The 15,666-nt window shown below is 47.4% G+C and overlaps 1 protein-coding gene across 2 annotated transcripts in view; it reads right to left on the bottom strand.

Moving 5' to 3' along the window:
• Positions 1-1,294: 1,294 nt before the first annotated feature.
• The window catches only part of TMEM268 (transmembrane protein 268), a 25,957-nt gene continuing 11,585 nt past the window's right edge, over positions 1,295-15,666 (bottom strand). For both annotated transcript variants that reach the window (XM_055427688.2, XM_055427689.2), the window contains 5 exons: positions 15,260-15,409; positions 11,666-11,776; positions 9,675-9,755; positions 8,644-8,829; positions 1,295-4,596 (listed from right to left, as the gene is read on the bottom strand). In XM_055427688.2, the coding sequence (XP_055283663.2) occupies positions 4,417-4,596; positions 8,644-8,829; positions 9,675-9,755; positions 11,666-11,776; positions 15,260-15,409 (708 nt within the window). In that variant the 3' untranslated portion in view covers positions 1,295-4,416. The remainder of the gene's footprint in view (positions 4,597-8,643; positions 8,830-9,674; positions 9,756-11,665; positions 11,777-15,259; positions 15,410-15,666) is intronic.

Genomic DNA, 15,666 nt, shown 5'->3' with positions numbered 1-15,666 from the left:
TACATATAGGGATACAGATAAGTTGAGAGTAAAATTACGAAGAGATGTACTATATAAACACTAATCAAGAGAAAGCTAATGTATCAGACAAGGTAGATTTTCAAGGCAAAAATCTAGTAGAGATAAGGAGGGACATTTCATAAAGATAAAAGGGTCAAATCAGGCAGTTTTAATGATTCTCAGTTTACATGCATGGGATAAGAACAAAATTTGTCAGAAGTGAATTAAAATACATGTTCACACAAAAACTTGTACAGAATCACTCATACCAGTATTATTGGTATAGGCAAAAAGTAGGTTCATTACCCCGAGTGATGAATGGATAGACAAACTGTGGTGTAAAAAAGAAATGGAATATTACTGAGTCGTTAAAAAGGAGTAAAGTACTGATACAGGCTACGATGTGGATGAATCTTGAAAATATTATGTTTTGTGAAAAAACAGTCAGACCTAAAAAGACACAAACTGCATGATTCCCTTTACACGGAATGTCCAGAACTGGAAAATCCATAGAGAGAAAAAGTAGATCAGTGATCGTCAAGTCCTGGGGAGAAGGCATAGGGGGTGACTGAATGGGTAGGGGACTTTTTTTGATGGGGAGAGAAGAGGTGATGATAATGTTCTAGAATTAATTAATGGTAATGTTTGTGTAATCTTGTGAAAATACGAAAAACAACTGATTTTATTCTTTAAAACGGTGAATTTTATGGTATATTAATTACATCTCAATATTTTAAACTCTGCAATTAAAACAAGAAAACTTGTCCAAAGTAAAAGGAGAAAACAGAAAATCTATAATCCCAGTTGGAGATTTTCCTGTCCTGATAGAACGAACCAACCAAATTCAGTAAGGATATAGATTTCGATAACGTAAGTAAAATCTTACCAAACAGACACAGGTAGAAAACAGCATGTAGCAGCTGAAAAGGCAGCCTTGGATGGCGGAGCCCTTGCTGTGGACCACGCTATGAACCAGACCTGTGCTTTACGGGCATCAGCTCAGTTCATCTCCCTGTCGTCACACACTCCCTTAACAGATGAGGAGGGACAGAGGGTGAGCGTCTGGTCCACGGTCTCCAACCAGCTTGTTCTTAAAACCCCACTAGGCTCCTTTCGGTACTGAATTTCAGAGACATCAGACTGGAATCTTTATTCACATAAGTACACCTCACGGTGCCGGGGTAACTGAGCTCTGATGCAGGATGAATACACACGAACTGTTAAAGGACTACGTCATCCACAAAAACATACCTGGGCCACCTACAGTACACAAGACATAGTGAGAGATAAAAAATAATAATGACAGCCACAATTTATTGAGATTTTACTCAAGTTTGCAACTCACAGTCGTAAGCACTTTACAGTATGTTTCCTATCATTTAATCTTCACAATCAGTTGCCAGGTAGGCACACTTATCCCCACTCCACCCTTGAGGGCTGAGACCCAAGGATGGGAGGCACCCCCCCTGAAGAGGCAGTCCTTGGATTTGAATACAGGCGGCTCTGGAATCCAAGCCCTCCGCTCCCACTTCACAACACAGCACCATCTTCACTGGCACCATACTTAACATTAACACAGAGCCTTGAAACAGCCCACACATTCTTTTATGGAATCTCACCTTCACAGCAACCTTGTAAGGTCTAGGCAAGACAGAGATCACAAAACTTTCAAGAAGAAGAAATGAGGCTTGAATGCAAAGAAACGTATCTTGTGGGCATACCTGAATGGCCCATCTGCCCAGTGACACCATCAGAAACTCCACAGAGAGGGAAAGGCAGGAAAGAACACATCAAGGGCCCTTTAAAGAGAAACTGCTGTTTTCTCAAAACATACACATTTTTATTCTCTATTATTATACTTACCAGGGCTTTGTGGTTGGATGATAAACATGAGCTTCTACTGATCACATTCACAGCCCACACTTCCTCTGTGGCAGGTGGAAGAAGGCAGTGATCACTTTTATGAATAAATCTCATTAAGCAAAGCAGGCCACAGCATTGGCCGAAGAGAAATGCTTAAAACAGCCATTTCTGAGAGCTGGTCTATGCTCATGCTTTCTCTTCTCTGGCCCAGAGAAAATGAACAGTCAGATTCATCTCTTACATGTTAAGTCAGCCACATAATTACATTTCATGTTCACTAGAGTCATTTATAGAGTGAACTGACATTCAGAGAGGTTAACCTAGTCAATGTAACACTGCTAAGAAGAAGCAGAGCTAGGATGAGAATCCAGGTCTCCTGCAACCCCATCCAAATTATTATCAAGTCTGGGGCGCCTTATCTGTGGGAGGCTATAGCTTTCTACATGTAGACAAAGGCATAACAGACAGAAAGGCCAAGGGCAAGAATGGAACAGAAAACACTGGAACTTTCCAGATATTTGACTTTGAAAGGGCCAATTAAAAAAAAAGAAAAATCCAAGCTACCCATTATACAGATGCGTAACCTGAGGACCAGCCAAAAATTACATAGGTAAAAGTGGCAATTCAAGACCAGAACCCCAGTCTGTGCAAACTCTACTCATCATTCAACGGAGTACAGAGAGAGTTCTGCAAAAGCTACTATCAAGATGACAAGCACTCGATCCACAGGAATTTTTTTTTCCTTAGCAGGCCTAGGTCATACACAAAAAGTATAAGTCTTTGTCCTTGAGGGGTTTATGGTCTAGCTAGAAAAACAGGCCTTGCACAGGAAAACAGAATCAATAACATAAAATGGCAGTAAAGGCAGTAGCTACATCAAGAACTCAAACGAGGGAATTCCCGGGTGGCCCACTGGTTGAATCTGGAACTTTCACTGTAGAGGCCCAGGCTTAGCCCCTGGGCAGGGAACCATCCAGCATGCCATGTGACACAGCCAAAACGCAAAATAATAATAGTGATTTTTTTTAAGAGAGAAGTTAATGGAGGCAGAGTCAGGAATTCCCCAGAGACCCAGTGGTTAGGCCCCAGTGCTTTCACTGCCAAGGGCCTGGATTCAAGCCCTGGTCAGGGAACTAAGACGTGCAAGTCCTGTGGTGTGGCCAAAAATACCAAGATGAGATGATCTGGATTAACAGATTAAAGAGGTAATTTTAAAAAATAAAAAAATAGAAGTGGCAGAGATGTTGGAAGGTTTCCTGAAGGAGGGGTAAGGACAGCTAGGCTTTACAGCATGCGAGGAGGAGGGGCAATATGGGGGAGGGGACTAAGAGGTACAGACTCCCATGTGTAAAATAAATAAGCTACAAAGATATACCGTACCACACAGGGAATACAACCAGTATTTTATAATAACTATAAATGGAGCATAACCCTTAAAAATGAGGAATCACTGCATTGTACACCTGAAACTTATATAGTATATCTCACATCAACTACACCTCAATTTTAAAAAATCTTTTTTTTAAAAAAAAGCATGCATAGGAATCCAACAGACGCAAAAGAATAGCTATGTCAGTTCAGGAAACAGTTTCATCCTATGAAGGATTTTATGGGCGATGAAGCCAAAATTGCAGATGATAGCCAGGTCTTCGGCACTGGGGAGCCTTTAAATGCCAGGCTAGGGTCTTTAGATTTGGGCCCAGGGAACAATGGGTCTTTGTATTTTTTCAGAAGCAGACCACCTGGCAGCCTCTGAGCTCTTCATGGAATTCCACGAGGAAGGGATTTCGCTTGGCTGCGGGACAGCATCAGTGCTGGGGAACAGGACTGCTGTTCTCCGTCTGCGTTATGAGACCACACCCACAGGCATGTGTGCCTTGGAACAAAGGAAGCCCTCTGATTGGACTGGATCAGTCTCTTCCAAATCTTCTCATTGGCAGTTACATGCTGTTCGTCCCTACCTTCTGCCTCCTGAAGGCCTGAGTGCTAGCAGACAAGCCCAAGTGACATCGTGTTTCAGAAAACATAGGGCAAGAACAACGTAAAAGTGGAGAACATTCTGAGCATTCACTTCTTTGCTTCCAATTGGGAAGGGGGCATCTTATAATTTACAGGGCTCAAGGCAATGCCACACAGAGCAGAGTCCTCCCTGAGTCTCCATCTGACATGAAGCGGGTGAGGACCGGAGCATCGCCTGAGACCAAGCTTGGGGCCCACTTTCAGCCCCATCTGGTCATCTTCACATTTTGGGGGCTCACCAGACAATGGAAGGGATGGGCGAGGGGCCCCTTCCACTCATGCCAACAGTTCTAAGCAGCACAGAAAAGTAGCTCAGAGTGGGACCATCAGCTTCTGCAAAGGCCAGGGGTCAGCGTGGACTGTCGACAAGCCGTTTCGGTGCAGGGTCCTGCAGTGAACACTGGATCCCCAGTGCTGACGTGACTGATAGCCTCAGGGCACCCCAGAGCCTCGCCGTCAGCCACCCTGGGCTCCGAGGCCTCCCTGACCTCTCACCTTCAGTCCTGGAGGAAGAGGAGTACCTTCGTTCCAAGGTCACCTGGTCAGGAATGGGCAGCACCCTGTGCCCAGGATGTAGGCTTCTATGAGCTGGCAGGGGCACGGAATCCTTGGAGAGTCCGTGTGTCGTGTCCCCAGTGCCTGGGGAAGCTGAGAGGTCACAAGGAGCCGGATGTAGTAGCCACCAAACACGGCCAGCAGCTGCTGAGCCATTTCCTGGAAGAGGCAGGGAAGCAGAGTGAGGGCCACAGAGAAGAATCTAAAGAGGGAGAAAGCCAAGTGGTCCTCGGCTTTGATACTGGTCCAGCAGTGATACTCACTAAGAAGAACCCGGCCAGGCCCTCAGCCGCGGTTCTTGCAAGATGCCTGAACAGGCCCGGAACTCCAGCTCTCAAGCTCTGTGGGGCTACTGCAGTCTCAATTTCCTCATCTCCAAGGTGTGTAACCTAACTGCTAACAGGCGATAATATGCACAAAAAAGCTTCCCTAGCGGCTCAGACGGTAAAGCATCTGCCTGCAATGTGGGAGACCTGGGTTCAATCCCTGGGTCGGGAAGATCCCCTGGAGAAGGAAATGGCAACCCACTCCAGTACTCTTGCCTAGAAAATCCCATGGACAGAGGAGCCTAGCAGGCTATAATCCAAGGGGTTGCAAAGAGTCGGACTCAACAGCAGCTTCACTTTCAGTTTCATGCACAAAAAAGCTAGGGAGCACTAGAGAGATTACCATTAGCTTATACCAGCCAATTGCACACACACACAGAGACACACTGTCTCTTGCTCTTTCTTCTTCCAGTTTCAAGTGATTTTGTAAAGTCAAGGTAATGTACCTGAAGAGAATATCCCTGTGACGGCAGATTCTTCCATTTACACAGGGTAGTACCTGCTGTATTACTTCAGACTAGTACTCCTTTATTAAAAGTGCTTAGCAAGGCTACCAGATCACGCCTCTCTCCTCTAGGCTGTGTGAGCCCCTAGGGATAATAAAGGATGCTCTGATCCAGGAACAGTGGGGTTTAGGGCCTGACTCAGTTGTATTATTTAGGGGCAAAAAAACAGCTGAGCCTAAGAGAGCGAGGGGACCGTCCCCGTCCCACTGAGAACCTGCCTTCACTTCCTGCCCTCATGCATGTGAGAGGAGCAGGTTTCCCTCTAATAAACTACAATGCATCATTTCACCTTGTCCAGGTATCTGTTTTTGTTTGCTTGTTTGCTGGCTGAGGCCAAAGACCTCTTCAAGCAGAGGTGTGTGCAAACATGGTATGATTCCATTTAAAAGAGGTACATATAGCAATAAATTCAGGAAGCCCCGGTGGCTCAGTGAGAGACCCAGGTTCAGTCCCTGAGTCAGGAGAAGGAAATGACAATCCACTCCAGTATTCTTGCCTAGAAAATTCCACAGACAGCAGAGCCTGGTGGGCTACAGTCCACGGGGTCGCAAAGAGTCAGATAAGACTGAGTGACCTAGCACGTGTGTGTGTGTGTGTGTGCGTGTTAGTCGCTCAGTCATGTCGGACCCTATGGACTGTAGCCCGTCAGGCTCCCCTGTCCATGGAATTCTCCAGGCAAGAACATTAGAGTGGGTTGCCATGTCCTTCTCCAGGGGATCTTCCCGACCCAGGTATTGAACCGAAGTCTCCTGTGTTGCAGACAGATTTTTTATCACTGAGCATGCACACAGAGCAATAAATTCATAGAGACAGAAAGTAGAATGGTGGTTCCCAGGGGCTGGGGAAGGTAAGAGAGCTTGTATTTAATGGGTATGTGGTTTCAATAATGAACAACGAAGATAAAAAGGTTTTGGAGGAGGATGTAGTTATGGCTGCACAACAATGTGAATGTACTTAAATGCCCTTGAATCATAACTTAAAATGAATTACGGCAGGAAATTTAATATTAGGTATATTTTACTGCAGTGGAAAAAAATTTAAGTTAAAAAAAAAAAGAATTGGAAAAATTGTGTTTACTGTATGCTCTCATTAACACATTTGGTCTCCAAAGGTCCATCCACCTGTCTGGCAGCTGGGATTCCAGGCAGGATGCTCTAGCTCCTTATGTGAGCACAGCTTAGGTGGTGGGACCCCGTAGAACTTTGGAGCAGGAGGAAATGGAATTCAACAGAGATGCATATAAGATTTCAATATCCAACTGCAATTTAAGGAGCTAGATTGATGACAGACTGGCTGATAAACAGATTTTAAAATGATCCAAATACTTATCAACATGCTCATGTTTAGGTAGGCTTTGAGTGAACTCCGGGAGTTGGTGATGGACAGGGAGGCCTGGCGTGCTGTGGTTCATGGGGTCGCAAAGAGTCGGACATGACTAAGCGACTGAACTGGACTGGACTGGACCATCTATTGACACATAACTACACATCCCATGGAACTACACACAAAAAAATACCAAGTTATTTTTTAAATGGGGGGATACCTAATAAGTATTTTTTATTTAAAATTTTATATTTATTTTCCTCTTTCAGAGATCTTTCACCTGCAGCCAGTCTGAAGGTAATGCAGTAAGGTGTGGGTTACATCCAGGCTGTTTATGTCAGGACAGTTAGGGATCAAGAATAGGCTTTTGAATTAAAAGGACCAAGTGGGAATATCAGCTCAGCCACCCTGGGACAGACTAGGAACAAGTCACTTCACTTTGCTGAGCCATTTCCTCAGCAGCAAAAGACAGAAAGTCAAAACATCTTTCTGGTTGTGCTAGAGTGAGGATTTATTAAAGGAACTTATGGAAAGAAAGCCCAGTGTGCAGTACTCAATAAATGCCATCAATATCACTGTCATCATTATTCAAAAAGCAGAAACGCGCTCTGTTAGATCCGTGTTCCCTTACAGTTATCCTTTGTGCTAGAAAAATGCTGAAAACATCAAATAGCCTACCACTTACTAATTCAGATTGAGCTTTGCACCCATTTACTTTAAAATTGATTAACATAAGCAAAGAAACTCAACAAGAAAATTTGCCTCCTGAAAATCATAGGCTGGTTTCCGCTCTGGATTCTGTCATATTCTCCCTTGTTATGTGACCTTGGGTAAGTCAGCTGACCCCCTGGAAGTTTATTTCACCCAACAGGAAAAAAGGGAAAATAACCCATATTTCAGAGGAAATGCTAAAGAATTTTATGCATGATAAAAACCTATAAAAATGTAAGCGGTCATTATAACTATTTATCTGCCTTTCACACACACTGGGTTCCTCCTGAAATATGACAGTCTGGCCCAGGCTGAGACTTGGGTGTCGACTGTATTTTCCCTCACTATGTTGTAGGGGCAGCTACTTTAAAAACATGTGCACACACACTGAGACTTGATATTCATGACAGGAAATTGTATTACTATTGGTTTGAATGAATTTGAAAAAAATCATTTAAAAGACCCATCATAGTTAATAGGCTATTTCACATAAACCCAGACATGCATGCACAAGAAAGAATGTGACCTTACATTCTCAGCTCTTTGAAGAGATTAATATATTTATCATTTTCTCTCATAATGGTCCTATTTGCAGGCTCCCCACTCCCCATCCATGCAAAAGGGAAAGTCTGGACTGGACTAGACTTTTCATCTCCAAATCTATTGGCCAAAAACCAAAGGCAAGTGTTCCCCTGTATCACACCCTGATGGAGATCACCCCTCACTGCATGTCATCCAAACCATCTGTCCTCATGATGAGAAGAGGGTTCCACAAGCTGCAAACCACATTACCAGACTTCTGGTCTACCAGCTCTTAGCTATGCCAAACAAATAGCTTAGTTAGCAGGACCCAATAGAACTTTGGAGCAAGAGGAAGTGAAATTCAACAGAGATGCACATAAGATTTCAATATCCAACTGCAATTTAAGGAGATAGATAAATTGATGATAGATTGGTTGATAAACAGATTTTAAAATGACCCAAATATTTATCAACATGCTCATGTTGAGGTACGCTTACCATCCATCGACACACAACTACACATCCCATGGAACTATACCAAGAAATACCAAGATGCTTTTTAAATGGGGGGTGGCGAGTACCCAGTAAGTATTTTATATTTAAAAATTTATATTTCTATTCCTCTAAGCTATCTTTTAAACTGCTGCAGTGAGGAAAAAAAATATTTAAAAACTAGTAGGCTGGAAGAGGTGTATAGTCCCCACCAACTCAGTAAAGGCACATCCCCAGAAATCTACAGTAGAACTTAAGAGCCATGCACAGACTCTGCAAACACCCAGTGAAGGAGGGTGGCCCTGACTGGCCCAGGTGCCCGTTACCTCTGGCTCAGCCTCAGGAACAAGCTGGCGAAGTTCAGTCTGCATAAGCGGCTTCTCTGTGGAACCCGGACGGTCGGGCAGGAGAGGAGCTTCCTCCAGCAGGTTCTCTGGCCCCTCGTCGGCTGTGGGGCTCACCCCAGTCTCCATGACAACACACAGCTGGCTCAATCTGCTTCTCAGCAGGGACTGCAAAGGAAACAGAGAGGGGCTCGGTGGTGTCCTCAGTTGGGTGGATGTAGGAGGCTGGGTGGCTAGCCAAGCGTCAGACCCAAAAAGGATGGATGGACCGTCTACAGATTCAGATGCCGACCTCAGGAGATCCTGGAGCTGAGCCACACTGGAGAGATCAGACAATTCCTGCAAAAACACACTCAGAAGCACTTTTCCTTCCACACTCTCATCTGTTCTTCAGAGTATCCTGGGACATGCGCATCTTCACCCATATTTGCAGATGAGCAAATTTGAGCTCAAAGGCCTTCTCCCAAGCCACACAGGGACTGACTTAGCCGGATCAGGGCTAATCCACAATCCTGACTTCAAGACCAACTACAGTACTTTCTGGGCCAAGGAAATGGATCCCATGAAAGAAGCGCAGCCTCGAAGACAGGAGGGCTGGCCCCGAATCCAGCATCGCCAGCTGCCTCTGGGCCTCCTCAGAGCCTCAGCTTCCGCTTCTGTGTATGTGAAGCAAAATCTCCCTGTTCTTCCTCAAAACACTGAAGGGACTGAACAAGGGAAAGTCACCTAAACATATGGTATTTTCCTCTGCCAGAATCTTTATCACTGATGTTGTGATAAATGAAATCTTGTTATTTACTACTATTATTATAATTAAAATAAATGTTCGCTATAAGAAATGTGGCAAATGCAACCAGTTAAAAAGGAAGAGAAAAACGGCCGTGATTCCACAGAGGTATTCTTCCTTCCAAGTAACTTTTTCCTTAGATGTTTTTCCAACACCTAGGTGACACGATCTGCAGCTCAGCCTCCTGGCTTGTTTTCTTCTTCTGTCCTCACTGAAGGTGTCTTACCTCTTGGCTCATCTTCATCTCTCGAATGTGATCAGACAAAGACTGCACACAGGTCTCCAGGTCGAAATAGACAAACCAGAGCTGGGGAGAGAAGCAGTCATGACCACAGCAGACAAAGCCCGCCGCACCTCCAACCCTCCATCCCCAAGACGGCCTCACCCCCTGCCTCCTCCCTACAGGCCCGCCCTTCTGGGGATGACCAGATTCACCCTGGTCTCAGATGGGAGCCATTCTGCTATCTCTCAGAGTTCCCCTACCTGGCCAACCCCCTTTGGATAACCGGCAGACAAATGGCTTTGCGTGCAAAATTTGGAAACAGTCAAACCCTGTCCCGAATAGCTGAAGTCCCATCTCTCTCAAGTCACTGAATATCCCAGATAAACTCTGGACCATCCTGGACATCACATATCCACCTGGGATGAACACATGTATGTACCCCCTCTATCCACAGGGGCTGGGATGCCCTTCTGTCTGGAACCTAAGAACCAAACGAGTGAAACCCTTCAGAGCTGTCACCTCTACTGTCCGTGGCCAGGTCAGAGGTAATCAACTTGGGGGCTCTGGGGGTAGGAGTGGTTAAGAAGTCTGCCTGCCCCTTGCCATCACCTCCCCTTCCACCTCCACCTCCACAGTCCTCAAGAGGCCGGGTTAAACTCAGCCAGGTGGAAATCCTCCATGTTCACACATCACAACCCATGTTCTGCAAGAAACCAGTGGCGCCTCACGCCCCTGTCCACAGACCCGCCCCTCTGGATCCCGGGCCTCCCTCTCCCCGGTGAGACCCAAGGTCATATCTCTCCCACCACCTCATCCCCAAGGGAGTATCTGGATTCCCTTTCTATTTTTTATCATGAAGATATATACACAGAAGAAGAGCACAGGAAGTCATTAACTTCCAGTTACCCATCACCTTGGTTCAGCGATTATCTCTTCACGCTACTCTTATTTCATCTCCACCCCCACCCACTACTCACCCTGGACCCCTCCATGCCCCACATCCCTCAAAAAAATCCAAGATATTATATCAAGATGCTACTTTGCAACTGAAAGAACCCGGCCTTTTAAAACATGTGCCCACTCCTTAGTCAATCTAGCCAGCCAGCCACATATTCAACTAACACTTGCCAAGTCGCTCCTCTGTACCAAAGATAAAAGAGGATTTAGAGATAAATGAGGCTTAAAGGACCCCCAGATTCAAGAAGCTCCTGATCTACACTATCACGCTTGACCTACCAGTAGTCCAGTGATTGAGTTCACCCTTGGTGTCAAGTAAGATCCCTTTACATCCTACACCATCTCAGGCATGCTCCGTAAACTCAGGATCTGCCTATGTCTGTTCTCTGCCAGAGCCTCAGTACCTAGAACAGTGCCTGGCACATTGTGGGCTCTCAGTAAACATTTTGGGGATGTACAGGTCATGTGCCCAATGGGCTTCCTACCAAAGACCACCTGGACCCCCACCCCGGGCTCCCAGTGGGTGAGATGCAGGCGTGACGCTGACTGGGGAGATGCACCAATCCCACTGGCAAAGCCCAGCCATGACCAGGAGCCCTGAGCCTCATCCAGCCCAGCTGTGTCCCAGACTCGCTGCATGACCTCCTTCTGGTCGCTTCAGATCTCACATTTCCCTGGAGCCAAGGAAACAACCAAGCCAGGGGCACATGGCCTTCAGGGTCTGACCTGCCTCTCCAGGGACCTCGTCTGGACACTGAGGGCTTGAAACAGGGGAGGCCCCATCTCTCTGCTGAATAAACGTTGAAGGCGGAATGTGGCTTGGCTTCCTTCAAACTGTCCTTCCAGCCCTGCCTCATGGAGGTTATAGGCTGCTGCTGACCACCCAGAGAGGAGTCTCCAGAAGGGGACACAGGAGCAGGGAGGAAGGAAGGGCTGCTGGATGCCACCTCTGTCAGCAGACCCAGGCAGACACTGCACAGACCCGGGGAGCCCAGCCTCAAAGCTCCCACAGGAGGGGTCGCTCGATGACACGGTACCTGAATCACACTCTGGCAACCTTCCACCGTGTCCGTCACCCCCAGCAGCACCCGGTGTCTCAGGAGGGCTCCGTTGGCAGCTGTCAGCCTGAGGTCTGTGTTGGTGTTGGCCTAGAAGACAAACGCCAGCCTCACAGCCTGAACGTCATGCTGTCGGGGTGCTCCTGGGCCCGGGTAATAAACACGTACTGTCCCAGCCCAAGACACCATGGGACAATCCTGGTCTTTAAGACACAGCCACTGTCTCCCCTATACAGCGGACTGTGGGGTAGTCAGGACAAGAAATTCAACATGTCAGCGAGCCTGGGGTGAAGTCCAGCTCCACTGCTTCTGGGCAGCATGGTCCTGGTCAACTGAGTCCCTTCTCTGAGTCTCGCTTTCTTCAGTCCTGAATAAGGCTAAGTGTCCCCCACCCTTAGAAAGGTGGCGGGATTGAATTGAGACTGTGTGTGTGAAGCACTCCACCCAGTGCCCAGGACACAGGCGTACGCCACAGGTATCTGCAGGAGCAGGGGACTGGAGGGGCTCCTGCCGCTCCCAAACAGGGGAAACCAAGGCAGTGTGTACAAATGCCGAGGCTCTCAAGGATGTTGTGTGATGTAGGCTGAACACAAACAGTAAGAGTGATGACGGTCAGGGAGGGCGGTCTGCACGGCCCTGAGGGACAAGGGGTTAGAGAAGAAAGGAGTCCTTGAGCTGAGGCTCAAAGGAAGACGCAAGGAAGGCTGTGTGACCACAGACCAGTGACTTAACCTCTCTGAGCTTTGGTTTCCCCACCAGTGAAGAGTTAACACTTAATGTAATAAATTATTACGTGTAACACCAGGTAGGATTATGCACTCCCCTGGTGGCTCAGATGGTAAAGAATCTGCCTGCAACGGGGGAGATCCAGGTTCAATCCCTGGGTTGGGAAGATCCCCTGGAGAAGGGAATGGCAACTCATTCCAGTATTCTTGCCTGGAGAAGTCCATGGGCAGAGGAGCCTGGTGGGCTACAGTTCATGGTTTCACAAAGAGTTGGACACAACTGATCAACTAATGCTCACACCCACACAAGTAGGATTATAAGCACACTGCATATATTACATCATTTAGTTCTCCCGGCAATCCTATGAGGAGCTACAATTATTATCCCATTTTACAGATGAGAAAACTAAAGCCCCGAGAGGATAAGCAATAAGTCACCCCAAGTTGTAGGGCTAGCAAATGGTAGGGGTATCCTGCCTTCTTGTCAGGTTGTTGGGCATAGATATCAGGCCCCAAATACAGAACACATAATAAGTGCGCATTAAATGATGGTCATGTTAGAAAGTAAAGGATCCTGGAGGATCAAAACACAGTGATGACAGAAGGGCCATTATGCATCTGGGGCCTCCATGCTGCACCTACAAGTAAAAACACAGTTTTGTTCATCTCTCTGCCCTATGCCCAGCACATCCCCTAGCACTTGCTGAGCCTTCATGAATACCAGCTGAGTAGGGAAGAAATGGAGGAAGGAGGCAGAAACCCACAGCAGGCCCTCCCTGAACTGCCTCCCTGAAGCACCTGCCAGGTGCCAGATATTTTTCTTGCTCCTGATAAAGCAGAACGCTTAGCATTTTCCCCCTCCCCAAGAGAAGGTTCTTGTTGCAAAAGCAGCCAGTTCAATTTATTTTTTATAGGCCAAAGACAAGACCATGAAAGCATTAACGGAGCCCAAGGGCAGCATTATTTTGTCAGCCTCATCTCGAAGCTCAACAAAGATCCTTTCAGAATGATTGAGCCATAAAGTTCCTATTCTTCCCTGTGAGCACAGGCGCTAAATGGAATTCATACCCCAAACCCTGAGCACATTTCCTCCCATCCCGCCCTCTCCTCCTGAGTCAGGCAAGAGTAGAGTATTTACTAAAGGTCTCAGTTCACCTCTATGCCAGGTGCTGGGGAGCTTCCTCAAGTAGCTAGAACAGTGGAGGGGCTTCCTTGGTGATCCAGGGGTTCAGAACCCACCTGCCAATGCAGGGGACATGGGTTCGATCTCTGCTCCGGGAAGATCCCACACGCTGCAAGGCAACTAAACGCAGGCACCACAACTGCTGAGCCCACCCTCTAGAGCCCGTGCGCTGCAACAAGGGAAGCTGCCACAGTGAGAACCTGTCCCTGCGACTAGAGAGCAGCCCCGCTCGCTGCAGCTGGAGAAAGTCACGTGGAGCACTGAAGACCCAGCACAGCCAAAAAGGAACAAATAAATACTTTATAAAAAAGAAGAAGAAAGAATGACGGTGGAGGTGTGGTAGGCAGAATAATGACCTCCCAAGGCTGGTTAAATCCTACCGCACAGAATCTGTGAATTTATGCTATATGACACAGAGGAACTAAGGTGGTAGACGGAATTAATGATGCTAATGAGTTAGCCTTAAAATAGGAAGACTGGCCCAGATTACCTAGACAGCCCAAAGACCCAGGGATCAAACCTGAGTCTCCTGCCCTGCAGGCAAATTCTTTACCATCCGAGCCTCCAGGGGTGACCTAAAGTCATCATAAGGGGCCTTAAAAGTGGAAAAGGAAGGGAGAACATTCAGAGTCAAGAATGTGAGAAGGACTCAATCCACCACTGCTGGCTCTGAAGGTGGAGGAAGGGGCCATGAGCCAAGAAATGCAGGAGGCCTCCAGAGCTAGAAAAGACAAGGAAACAGATTCCCCACTAGAGGTTCTACAGAAGAGACAGCCCTGCCCTGTCAAAACTTTCAACTACAGAACTGTAAACAAAACATTGTTTTAAGCCACGACATTTTATGGTTATCTGTCTCAGCCACAGAACACCAGTGCACTTGGGTATTGGTCCAGAACATGGCTTGGAACCTGAGCTCCTGGCTTTGAATTCCAGCTCTGCCATTTATTAGCAGCATGACCTTGGACTACTCCTTGGGCCTTTCGGAGTCTCAAGTAAAAGACTCTACCCAGAGATTTACTGGGGGGTTCTATGACTTAAGGTATATAAAGCTTTTAATAGATAATCTACCGCACATGAAGTGCTCAACAGTAACGAAAGACTGATATTGAAGAAGCAGAAGACAGTCAACAAACCACACATTAAGCCAGGAGGCATCAATCTCCTTTGTGAATGGAGTCGGGAATCAGAGGGTTCAAGCTTTGAACCCCCAACTCTGCCAGTCAGACTGGGATTGGCACAAGTTACCTAAACTCCCTGATCACCCACTGTTGGCCTCAAAGGGCGCTGCTGGGATTAAATGAGATGCAAGTGTCAACCGAGGGCCAGGCGGGAGTCCACCCACGCGCAGGGCTGTTGCAAGCGCACAGAAAGGCGAGGTGCGGGGCAGGGTTCAGACGCCTCAAAGGGCCATCCTTGCCACTCCCAGACTCTCTCAAAACACAGCCCGCTTCCAAAAAACAACACACAGGGATCCGAGGGAAAAGCAGAGAGGACCTGATCACACGTGTGACTGGACTTCTTTGAATCACTGGGCACATGGGCCAGGGCAGTGTTTCACCACTGGGGAAATTCTCTGAAGCAGGTGCAAGAAAAGTCTGACTTGGGGTTCTCCAGCCGGTACAGCCTCTCTAGAGGGAGCATGGCTGGGGTCCCCGGAGGGCTCACCTTCCTTTGGTGTCTCTCAAAGATGAGCACGAGCATCAGGGTGAGGCTGATGGCAGCCAGGGTCACGAGCAGCACACCTGCCCAGTGGTTCCCCAGGGCGAACAGCTGGCTGGTGGAGTAGATATTGGCCCACACGACCACGTAGAACACCTGTGAGAGCCAGAGAAAGGGCGCAGTCAGGGACACCTGCCCCGGGTGACGCAGCTCCACTCCCGGGACAGCCTCTGGCCACTCCCAACACCCTCCGCAGATTCAGAGAGCTCACAGTGCAGGCAGAGACCAGTGAGGGTGTGCGAGCCCGTGAGAACGAGCCCTTGTTCCTTGTTCATAAGCAGATGGAGAGGCAAGGGGTTAGAACAGGTATTCCAAATTCCTGCTTACTCTGATTTTAAATCAGGCAGGGCTCG

Source organism: Moschus berezovskii, chromosome 7, assembly GCF_049115385.1.
Source record: "Moschus berezovskii isolate FMDL1 chromosome 7, NW_MosBer_1.0, whole genome shotgun sequence".
Lineage (NCBI taxonomy): Eukaryota > Metazoa > Chordata > Mammalia > Artiodactyla > Moschidae > Moschus > Moschus berezovskii.
This window is presented reverse-complemented; position numbering and strand designations above follow the sequence as displayed.